Genomic DNA, 12,629 nt, shown 5'->3' on the forward strand with positions numbered 1-12,629 from the left:
ATAGCTATAGATATCACATTTTAAAATGAACTCCACAAGTACATGAAGGCTACTTACCGGTTACTCGATACAGATCCCTCTTTTTCTGCTGGATGCCCAAGAATAGACCTTCAATCAGATGTTGCAACGCCACTGGATCATCTGTTCTGAGGTCATCTGGTGCTGTAAAGTATTTGTGAATGTATTTGATCAGAATCATGCATTTTCTTCTATCAAAAATAGAACAATTATACCATTTCTATAAAACACCTTATACATGAAATATGGTAAAAGGAGGATTCAATAAGAAGAATGTAGTAGGAACACATGTAAAAAAAAAAAAGGACATCCACAAATGTTCTACCAAAGAATCTGAAAACATTTGTTCAGTTTGCTCATTTTTCAAGGGTGAATAAGTATTATAAATTTGAGGGAGAAAACTACATCACCTAAGTTTAATTATTAACTTGGCATTTCAAGCCCTTTCTTCGTTGATTTCCACTTTTGTTGTCGCGTGTTTTCTCAGCGTGCTCCCCCTACTGCTGTGAGGAGTATATTTCACAACACTGGCGTAAAAAAGTAAAATAAAAAACACACACACACTCACACACTCACACACTCACACACTCACACACTCACGGCACCCTCGTCTACCTTTCTACCGCTGCTCAAGTGCCTTTGTTATTATCGGAGCCGGCCAACTTTAATCACGTGGAGCTTTGTCTACCGAGGTGGGTAATACATCATACACAGTATAACCTGGAATGTGGAATGTGGAGTGTGGAGTGTGTGTTTATGTTGAATTGCCGTAAAGCAGTTTGTGTTTTTCGCTTGTTCTCGCTTCTCACGAGACTTCCTATTTCCAACTTACCGGGACATTAGTCCCCATGTTGCAAGGTTGGTTTTCCGCCTGGGAACGCTGGGGGGTGCGGGGAAAGTCACCATTGTCACCAGAACAGGTTATTTAACCAGCCAAATGATTTCTAAACGGTTTTATTAAGTTGAAATAGTAACCAAGTTCCCCTTTAAAAACACAGTTTTTAGAGAGTTCCCAATCATAAGCTTTTTAATATTGTTTGGTATGACCACTTAACATCACTTAAGAGGTCAGGTGTTAAAACACAAACCAGCATAATAATTTTTTTATTTATGATCATTTTCTATCGATAGGAGACAGCAACAAGTACATACTTACTGTCAACTGCCCACTGTCTCACATCAGTGACCCACTGTTGCAGTTCCTCATCAGACCTTTGCGTGCACTTCTTTATAGCCTCAATGTCATCTTTGACTTCCTTTGTCTTTTGGATAGTCTCAAAAGAATAATTAATGGAAAGTCACACAAACCTTCGGCAATACTGAAATTATTAGATGCTTAGTATGTACAACATATCAGTGGACTTTAGTCAATTGAAATTTAACCTTCATTGATGAAATTATTATTTTGTACTTACCTTCAAGTACCGTGTAGACAAGTACTTGTGCAGGTTTCTTTTTTTCCGCTCATTCCATCCTCTGGCATGCAATGTGATCATATCTACTCGTGCTGCAATGATGAAAGGCTTAAATGTGCTTTTCAATTAGTGGTTAGTCACAGAGTATGATGAATGAAATAAAATAATAAAATAAAAAATAAAGCAAGCTGTTTTAACAATTACAATGCTACCAAAGCACAATACATGAGAACTGTAAAAAAGGACCACTTACCAGCCTTACTCATGTATTTTGTAGTTAGAGCCACACGGGACAAAAAGCTGTTCACTTGCTCAACTTCTTCACCAATCGTTGTGCCTGCCCCTGTTTGGTTTTTGCCACCCCACTGCACCTACAGCAAGCACACCAGATGTCCAAACTAAAAATATCAAGTTCATGGATGTCAAAATGGTAAAAGGCTTAGTTACCATATTGTTCGAGAATATACATTTACCTCACATTTTGTAGAGTGCCCCTTTGCATGCATAACTGAGAGAAATGGCTTCATCTGAGTTAAGTTTTGCATTTCGGGGAAAGCTCGAACCACCTTTTGAAGATACGGCCAATATCGACACATGATGTCAGTGCAGAAGAACTTGCAGTTTGTTTTTTTGGCCAGTTCCTTCTGCAGAAACAGAGGGTATGCAAATATCTCGCCCCTAAACATGTTCAGACCTCCAAGCAATATGCTGTGCCTGCAAACTGCCACCTCTAGGCCCTCTTCATCACATTTGGTATTTGTCTTTTTAGAGGTCTCCCTGGCTGCAGCCCATGTTGACGTTCCACAGATGCCTTTTCCATGTACCTGTAACAGTGTCATATCAAATATATATAAATATATATATATATATATATATATATATAATACACACACTAAATCCTGATTCACTGTGTACAATCCCAAATCTTTTGACAAATATCTTACTGGAATGGTCTTCTCACGAACACAATCAACAAATGTTGCTACATCTTTGTCATTAGCCAGAAAAACTCCATCAAAAAATGGTTGTTCCTCTGCCCTACAGGAAGAAAATATGTTAATGACAAAAAAATATTCAAAAGAAATATGGACAAAATAATGTTATCAATAATCAATATTTCAAAAAAAATGTCTAGACACATCTTTTTCATCAGCAGCTGACCAATTAATACTAGCACTTACCTTTTCTGTTCTATACTATTATATTTATTTTTCTGATTAAAAAAATAAAATAATACCTTGCTATGTGTAATGTAATAGACTACCTGAGACTTGTTACATCACGTGTATACTGTTGCCCTCTTGTTGGTCTGATTGCTTCTATTGTTCTTTGGATAAAAGCATCTGCTAAATGATTAAATGTAAATGTTATAATATACCCCTTTGTTTTGCTGAATCTGTATAGTTTTCTGTTTCCATCTGCAGACACAGCAACTGTATCTGGGGTGCAAGCTGGGCAAGAGAAGTGATCAATGCCGCAGAGTTTTTCTCTTTTATGACGACAATATGTCCATTCAAGGAAAGCTTTTTGGAAGACGTTGCCACAAATGTTACCACTCTGAAATTATACAAATTTGAATACAGTGACATGCCAGTAAGACTTGCATAAATGCAGAAAACAAATTACTTTCCAAGTCTTACCCTTCCAAATTGTTGTGAGCGCTGTTGTAACATTTTCACAAATGCTTGTCTTGAAAGCCCAGGTGCAGTGATCTTCAGGTCCTCAAACGATGCAAAGAGGTCTACCTGGTATATGGTTTGAAACTCGACAGTCCCTGGCCAGTAACCACTAAACAACAAGTCCACCACCTCAGGTGTCCATGATGCAAGACATGCTCTGCAATTCATCACTGGCAGGAACATGTCATAGCGACCTGCAAAGATTTCAAAAGAAAATAAATAAATAGTAAACACACTTTGGCTGCATTTACACTTGGCATTAACATGCGATCACTGTGATCCGCTCAAGCAGATCGGATAAGCCAATCGGGACACGGTGTGTTTACACCTGTCCACATCAAGTGGCTTCTGTATCTGGATAACAGATCGGATCTCACATTCCAGAAAAAAAAAAAAGGATTGCTCCGGTCGATCTGAAGTGGTGGGTTATGCTAGCCTGAATGCCAGCCTGTTCGGAAAAATAAAGTTGTCAAGACGGGCCTTATACGATGATGGACAGATGATCAACAGTAACGTAATCATCTACGTCACCAAAGAGTGCTTGGGTTGAATTTGTTTACAACAGTGGTTCTCAACCTCTGCCATGTTTCTATTTTAACCCTGAAATGGCACACCTGATTCAATTAATTAAAGGCTTAATGAGTAGTTGACTAATTGATTAATTGACTAATTCCTGTTGGGGAATTGAATCAGGTGTGCCATTTCAGGGTTAAAACAGAAACATAGCCTGTCAGGGGGTCCCTGCAGGAGAGGTTGAGAACCACTGGTTTACAACAAAGACACCTAACGGAGCAATATCAGACTCATTTTCTGACTAGAATCTGAATATGGTGACGTCAGGCTAGGGTTCTGCAACTTTAGGGTGCAAAAGCAAACATTTCAGTATATTTGCGAATCGATGTACTTCGCACACGTCTGTATCAAAAAACCACACAGCTACGTTCACCAATTCCTGGAGAGAGGAGGGGGAGTAAAGACAGTGGGTGGGTCTTGTGTGATGTCCACCTGTGAATCCAGACACGATGGCTGCATTGCATTTACATTACACTGAGATCTGATCACAATGCGTCCTCGACTCCCTTCGAACCCGGACACACTGATCGGATAACATTCCCATCAGAAGTGCGTTTACACTTGTCTTTTCAATGTGTATGTGGACAACATCCGGATACAGGTCGCATGTTAATACCAAGTGTAAAGACAACCATTGATACTTTTCAGACATCAGTCAGCAGGTTAAGCCAATAGACAAATACAATACAAAACATTGCAAGTCATACCATTTATACAGATGAGTACAACTGATCTTCCAGCTACAACAGCCAGGTTTTGAGGGTCACAATCACAAATTTTGTCAGGTTGTGTAATGGGCAGCAAACACACTAGATGAAAGGAAAAATATATTAACTAAAATAAAAACTTTCAAGTTTTTATAAGCTTATATATAAAATATATTTATATATAAGCTTTCAAGTACTTCTTACCTTGCTCATAAATGACGTTTTGGCCACTGAGGTCTTGCACAGCAGTTGATGGTGGGAGAGGTTTATAGAACCCATCTATAAGAGTCTCTCGGTTGTGAAAAACAAAATGTTGATGCGTAGAAACGTCACACTGGCCACAGTAACGGGGTTTCGGGAAACAGTCCTTGCACCTGATGACTGCTTCTTTCAAGCTGCAGTGATCACAAGGACCATAATGCACACAGTCTGAAGCAAGCAAACTGTCAAGGAGTTTTGGCCTTGCTTCATGCCAGCGTTCTTCAGACAAGGTTTTCCTCAATGCCCAATCATGAGATGCTGCTGATCTGGGTTCGTCACAATCCATTGCATTTTGGAGTAGCTGTAGTTGTAAATCTTGCAATAAAAAATAAAATTACATTACAACTCCTTACCTGTTACAAGCTCGTAAACCAAGAGCACAAACTCACAAAACATTAAACAAGTAATCTCTCGGATATTTGTACATTTAACATTTATCATAAAATGTTGCCACTTTTGTTCATTCAGAGGGACTTTGTGAAGACAGTGATACAGTTCCGATGGTTAAAAACATCTAAGCTAAACTTACCAATAATCTGGTGTGCATCTACATCTCCAAAATGTTGTTTGGAAGTTGCAGCTTCAGATGTGCTTGCAGTTTCTATAATTATACAATTTTAATGCAGTATCATGCAACCAACAACAAACAACCGAACAGATGCAAATCAACATGAAATGGGATTACTTATAGGGAATAGAAAGGGGAACTCTTTTCCACTGTACAGCAGCTCATATGAAAATGTATTTTACAAAATTACCTGTCTGTTAGTATAGACGGACTTCAGGGTATAAATGTCAAAGATATGTAATAGTAAGCAATATTTTTTTAGCAAACAGTATTTGGTTGAACACACTCCTACATGAAATCAACAAAAACAATTGCTTACCGAGCTCAACTTCTTGAGGGTTACTTGCAGAGGCAATGGTTGAGGCAACTGGTTTTCCAGATCGGTCTAGAGTAAAGTAAACAGAAAAAATTATTTGATTTACACAATTCTTAGTGAAAAATCAAAGGATCTAAAACCTCAAACCATACCTTTCTTTGGTTTGCGCTTCTCATAGACCAAGAATCCTTCTTGGTCTCTTTTTTTCCACCTAAGCTTATGATCAGTCTTCTTTCTTTTTTGTTTTTTAGGTGGTGTTTTGACTGCTTCCTCACTCTGTATTACTCAAACATAAGAGGTAGAACAATGACTCCGAAATATATACATTTTAAGAAGTAGAACAATAACATGATTCAGAATATAATTTATGGAAGTTGCAAAAAATACAAACAGTGGTAGTAACCAATTCCAATGATTCATTCTTTTCACACATTAGTGAAATACTGCTTAATGCAGAATGCGTGCTACTTAATTTTATACAAAATACCTGCATCTCCTCCAAATCAGCCATTATTTCCTCAAGATCACGGTGTAATTCCTCCTCCATATTTTTCTCTGGTGTAGGCTGATCAGATGACTCTCTCAGTCATTTATTTTTTAACACCTGAGGACCATAAAAAACAAAGTACACATAAAAACAAATGAAAATAAATGGGTAGTGGTTTGCAGAGGGTTTAACGTCCATGGTTAAGGTGGGAAACAACCTTGATGAGGTTTCTTTCCCTACCCAGGCAGTGCTTAAATAAATGTTTTCAATGCTAGGTAATTGGGTGCCGGTGATGCGTTGGTGATGCGAGTGTGTAAGGTCCGAAGCGGAGCAACCGCCTAGCATTAATCAACTCACCTGTCTGCGTTGTACTGCAAGAGGCAGAGATATAGTGAGATTACAGATGATCTCAATCTGATCATTCAAATCTGTTAAAATAAAGTTTATAATTAATTTATAAAAACAATACATTTATAAGAGGGTCAGTGACAATCTGAAAACAAATCAACGCAGCATATTTTAGCAAGGGAACTGTAACCAAATTGCTATATAAACCATAGAAACTCCAGGCAGAGTAGGCTCACAAAGCCAAGAGCAACAATTGTTAGAGCTTGTTGTGCTTGGCTAGCGTTGCTGGGAAAGCGGAAACATCTAACTACATTAAAGCTGCTACATTAAAATGCATACACAATATATAAATAAATGTAGTAATACGCACTCATATGCAATTATGGTTATGGCACAAGTTGTTGCTACATGAAAAGACTAACCTCCTGTTCCTTGATAGGCTAAAAAAAAACCTTTAATCTTCTTCCTCTTTGATATGACTGGAACCTGCAAGCACATGCAAAATTGTTTTTAATGTTAGGCATTTGGCTAAACGGAAATGTAGTTTCTTACTGTGAAAACAAAAAATATTAACACCATGATGTTGTGCATTAAAAAAATACACGTTTGTACACGCAGTATTATGGCATCACGTACTTAATTGGTCGACAGATTCATGGGATCTGTAGTTCTATACGACAGATTAAGCTCATCTACATTTAAAGTAATGCATATCTCGAATTTGTTTGCAAATATGGATGCGCTCATAACTGGCGATATGATGATAGTGTGTATTTGCAAATATATATCGTTCTGACAGTTCAGGGTCAGCTCACTAACGTTATCCACCAAAAGTTAACTAGAAAAAAAATACTACAGGATACGTAACGTTAAGTTAATCGAAGGGCATTGCTTTCATCGAGAATGCTCACATGATTTTAACGTCACATTTACCGTTAGGCTACAGAAAACGTAAAAAATGACCTGGCTAACGCTACCTACTTTGGGGTTCTGAGGATGTATGCGGATGTAACTTTATGAACTTCAGCTAAATCACCCAGGCCTGTCCCGTTTATATACTGTCTATGGGCCTGTCCTACCGACATCATGAGCTCTCACGTGATTCTAACGTTACATTTACCATTACAGCAAACATGATTCAGTAAAACAACACATATCACTAAAATTTACCACTGAAATAACAGTTTTATGTTAATGGGATATAATAGTAGGATATAATATAGGCCTGCCTACCACATACCTCTGCTCTGACTGTCGATCGCAATGTCACATACAGTCCTTCTCTTTAGCGACTCCAGTGGACGTTTGTGTTTCAAAACTGTAGCAATATGTACCGGGTGGTACATATTTGTGGCGCTGCAAAAAAGTGTGCAGAGGTACGTATTTCCCATGAGACCAGGTTGTATTTTCTTGATCTAGTAAGAACTCTAGCGGCGGCATTTTGGACTAACTGTAGCTTGTTTATTGAGGATGCAGGACAACCAGCTAGTAAAGCATTACAGTAATCCAGTCTCGAGGTCATGAATGCATGAACTAACTTTTCTGCATCAGAAACTGATAGCATATTACGTAGCTTAGCAATGTTTCTAAGGTGGAAAAATGCTGTTTTTGTAACATATGAAATATGATTTTCAAAAGACAGGTTGCAATCGAGTATAACACCCAGGTCTTTTACTGTAGAGGATAAAGTAACAGGACATCCTATGATGTTAAAGTTGTATTGTGCGAGGTTTTGTGGGCGGTTTTTTGAACCGATAAGTATTACCTCTGTCTTGTCTGGATTTAATAAAAGAAAATTACGGGTCATCCAATCTTTTATATCTTTAACACACTCTGTCAATTTGGAAAATTTTGCGTTTTCATCCGGCCGTGATGAAATATATATTTGAGTGTCATCAGCATAACAATGGAAACTAATTCCATGTTTCCTTATAATATTTCCAAGTGGCATCATATATATTGAAAATAACAGAGGGCCTAATACAGATCCCTGCGGCACTCCATAGTTTACTGGAGTTATGATCGATTTTTCTCCATTTAAATAGACAAAATGGTAGCGGTCAGATAGGTATGATTTGAACCAGCTTAGTGCTTGTCCTTGAACACCAGTATAATTTTGTAGTTGATCTAAGAGTAATGTATGATCTATAGTATCGAACGCAGCACTAAGATCAAGTAAAACTAGTATTGAGATACAGCCTTGGTCAGAAGCTAAAAGTAAATCATTTGTGATTTTAACGAGCGCAGTTTCAGTGCTATGATGCGGTCTGAATCCAGACTGAAACTTTTCATAGATCTCATTTTGTTGCAAGAAAGAGCCCAGTTGAGCGGACACCACTTTTTCTAATATTTTAGACATAAATGGAAGATTTGAAATGGGTCTATAATTTGCTAGATTATTATGATCTAATTGTGGTTTCTTAATGAGAGGTTTTATAACTGCCAGTTTAAATGTTCTTGGAACATGACCTAAAGATAAAGACGAGTTAATAATATTGAGGAGAGGATCTTCCACTACAGGTAACACTTCTTTCAGTAGTTTAGTTGGTATAGGATCTAATAAACATGTTGTTGTTTTAGATGAAGTGATAAGTTTATTTAACTCTTTTTGTTCTATAGTTGTAAAGCACTGTAATTGTTCTTTCGGGGTGATAATTGAAGCTGAATTATAAGGCGCGATTGAAGATTGAACGTTTACAATTGTGGTTCTGATGCTTTCTATTTTCTCAGTGAAGAAGTTCATGAAATCATTACTACTGAACTGTAACGGGATATTTTGTTCGGGTGACGTCTGTTTATTTGTTAGTCTAGCCACGGTGTTAAATAAAAACCTTGGATTGTTTTGGTTGTTTTCTATTAGTTTGCGGAGGTGCTCAGCCCTGGCCGCTTTTAGGGCCTTTTTATAACGTGACATACTGTCTTTCCACGCGATTCTAAAGACCTCTAAATTAGTTTGTTTCCATTTACGCTCTAAAATACGCGTTTCTCTCTTTAAAACATGCGTAGTATTGTTATACCATGGTGCTTTATTTTTCTCTCTGACCTTTTTTAATTTAATAGGTGCAACCACATCCAATGTTCTAGAGAGAATGGTGCTCATAGTGCTAGTTAGTTCTTCTAGTTCATCTGTTTGTTTGGGTTCAGGCAGCAGCTGAGACAGATTAGATAAGCAATTTGAGAAATTATCTATGGTGGATGGGAGGATTGTTCTGCCTGGTTGATAACGCGACGCCGCATGACATATTACAGCAGTACGTAATATGCAAGTTACCATGTAGTGATCAGTGACTTCATCACTTTGTGGAATGATATCTATATCGGTTGGATCGGTTCCATGTGATATAATTAAATCGAGTGTATGATTAAGACGATGTGTTGGTCCGGTGACGTTTTGCTTGACCCCAAATGAATTTAATAAATCTGTAAACGCAGCCCCTAACGCATCATTTGGATTATCTACGTGTATGTTAAAATCTCCAACAATTAATGCTTTATCGACATTGACTAATAGGTCTGAGAGAAAATCTGCAAACTCTTTTAGGAAATCAGCGTAAGGCCCTGGCGGTCTATATACGGTAGCCAAGGCTAGAGATAATAGGGATGTTTTTCTAACATCTAAGAGCGTAACATTTAGTACAAGTACTTCAAATGAAATAAACTTATAACCCGTTTTCTGAGTAACATTTAGAATATCTTTATAAATGGTTGCAACACCTCCGCCACGACCAATCAGACGGGGCTCATGCTTATAACAGTATCCAGGAGGAGTAGACTCATTAATACCGAAATAATCATTTGGTTTAAGCCAGGTTTCAGTAAGGCAAAGTATATCGAAGCTATTATCTGTGACTATTTCATTTACAATAACTGCCTTAGGTGTGAGTGATCTAATGTTTAGAAGACCTAGCTTTAGAAATAGTTTTTGTTTACTAATAGCAACATTTTCTGTTTTAATAACAATTAGATTTTTCCTAGATCCTGCATTAGATTTATTATTTGATCTCACTAAACGAGGAATAGACACGGTTTCTATGCAATGTTCTACACTAGTATTTATATCAGTTGAATTGGTGCAGCAGAGACTATGATTTGGACTTTTGGTTACTAGTCAAAGGGTATTTAACATTTTGGAGATGTTATCTGACAGAAGATCCGCTCCGAATCTGCTTGGGTGTAAGCCATCAGCACGGAAAAGCCTAGGACGCTCCCAAAACAGATTCCAATTATTTACAAAGAGCAGTTTCTGCTCATTGCACCATGACATTAACCATTCATTTAGCGCAAATAATCTGCTGAACTTTTCATGCCCTAGTCGGTACGTGGGAAGCGGTCCTGACACAATGATCGTTGTTTCAGGCGATGTGCTGCGTACCGTATCGATTAGATTCCTGAAGTCTTTCTTCAGAATCTCCGTCTGGCGCAGCCTGATGTCGTTCACTCCCGCGTGCAGGACCACAGTTCCGACGCGCTCGTCACCGTTCAGGATCTCGGGAACGCGAGCAGCGATTTCAGAAACACGAGCACCAGGAAAGCAGTGACTTTGCACCTTACTTTTACCTAACGTAGCGTGTACATGCCGAACGATGGAATCGCCGATGATCACAGCATCGCGTTCTGTTTCGCGTAGAGGGGAGAAGCGGTTTTGTGTCGATAACTCGAAAACCGGGAGGGTCGGAGAAAGTCTTGGTCTAAACCTGACTCGCGTCTTCCGCTGCGGAACCACCCAGGCTTCGTGGTGGCGTGTTGGAGCCGGAGTGAACGAGACCATGGCTGATTTCGACCGATGCTGAGGAACGCACGGAGTAGACGCGGTCGGAGTCAGCGGGTTAGTAACGTTAAACACTGATTTGTGTGCATCGGCGCGTGATGTTTCAAGAGCCAAACACCGGTCTCTCAGCTCGGCCTGTCTCAATAAAAGGTTGTGGATCTGTTTCTCAACAGCTTCCAGCTCAGACTGCAGTGCGTGAAGCTCAAATGTGTCCTCACCTGCACCAAGCGGTAGACTACTTACATCTGATATATTCGCCATTTTAACAGATGGACAGTGAGTTAGCAACGAAGCTACCAGTGATGCTATCAATATTAATACTAATTTATATTATAAGTTTGTTTGTAAGTGAGTGTGGAGAAGACGCGTTCAGCCGTGATCCATGGACGTAACCTTTAAGAGTATGCAGCGTTGGATCACTAATAGGCTTGAGACGCGTCTGCTCAACAGTCCGCGTTGTAACTATGAGGTTTTTTAGGTTTTTTAGTGGTAGGGGTGTAGAGTAGACGCACGATAGGCGAAAAAAAAAAAATGTTTGTTTATAAGTGAGTGTGGAGAAGACGCGTTCAGCCGTGATCCACGGACGTAACCTTTAAGAGTATGCAGCGTTGGATCACTAATAGGCTTGAGACGCGTCTGCTCAACAGTCCGCGTTGTAACAATGAGGTTTGAGCAGTAACATTAGTGCTTCTCAGTGAGGAAAAGTAGAAAATGTTCGTTGTAAGCGAGTTTAAAGAGAAAAATCAAGAATTATAAATCAAATCGATAGAGCTCCAAAAACAACAACGCATTCAGACGCAACGCATGATAATAACAGGACAAGACATTACTCACCGTGTTTGTTGAGTGTTTCTTACTCACCTGAGCTTTTCTGAACTCAAAGGCGCGAGCGCGCGAGAGAAAATAAATAAATAAAAATAGCTGAGCGCACACGGGTGGCGTGTTTACAGGCTAGCGAATTACTAGCGTGTTGTGCTAGTAGTAACGTAAGCTAGCGATGTCAGGGTTGGGTAAGCTGTATTTCGTAGTAATATAAACAACTAGAAATTGTAGTAAATGATGGTTCAAAACAAGGAAATACGAGGCTAAGACGGAGCTTACAGCACCGAAGCAGACACACTCACAGCAGGCAGCGAGAAAAATCAAGAATTATAAATCAAATCGATAGAGCTCCAAAAACAACAACGTATTCAGACGCGACGCATGATAATAACAGGACAAGACATTACTCACCGTGTTTGTTGAGTGTTTCTTACTCACCTGAGCTTTTATGAACTCAAAGGCGCGAGCGCGCGAGAGAAAATAAATAAATAAAAATAGCTGAGCGCACACGGGTGGCGCGCGTTTACAGGCTAGCGAATTACTAGCGTGCTGTGCTAGTAGTAACGGAAGCTAGCGATGTTGGGTAAGCTGTATTTAGTAGTAGTATAAACAACTAGAAATTGTAGTAGATGATGGTTCAAAACAAGGAAAATACGAGGCTAAGACG

The 12,629-nt window shown here is 39.0% G+C and overlaps 1 protein-coding gene across 1 annotated transcript; it reads right to left on the bottom strand.

Moving 5' to 3' along the window:
* Nucleotides 1–57: 57 nt before the first annotated feature.
* On the bottom strand, nt 58–7,770 carry LOC309491758 (uncharacterized protein; the record flags this gene model as incomplete). The annotated part of the gene is made up of 17 exons (XM_082190791.1): nt 7,613–7,770; nt 6,795–6,858; nt 6,382–6,452; nt 6,025–6,141; nt 5,690–5,813; nt 5,541–5,606; nt 5,183–5,254; nt 4,597–4,968; nt 4,393–4,494; nt 3,074–3,306; nt 2,812–2,990; nt 2,378–2,471; nt 1,907–2,257; nt 1,687–1,804; nt 1,434–1,525; nt 1,175–1,292; nt 58–162 (listed from the first exon to the last, which is right to left on the bottom strand). Coding segments are annotated over exons 4-17 (2,086 nt in total), but the record flags the coding sequence as incomplete, so codon positions are not given.
* Nucleotides 7,771–12,629: the final 4,859 nt, after the last annotated feature.

This window comes from Leuciscus leuciscus, assembly GCF_965113295.1.
Source record: "Leuciscus leuciscus genome assembly, contig: HAP1_SCAFFOLD_528, whole genome shotgun sequence".
Classification (NCBI taxonomy): domain Eukaryota; kingdom Metazoa; phylum Chordata; class Actinopteri; order Cypriniformes; family Leuciscidae; genus Leuciscus; species Leuciscus leuciscus.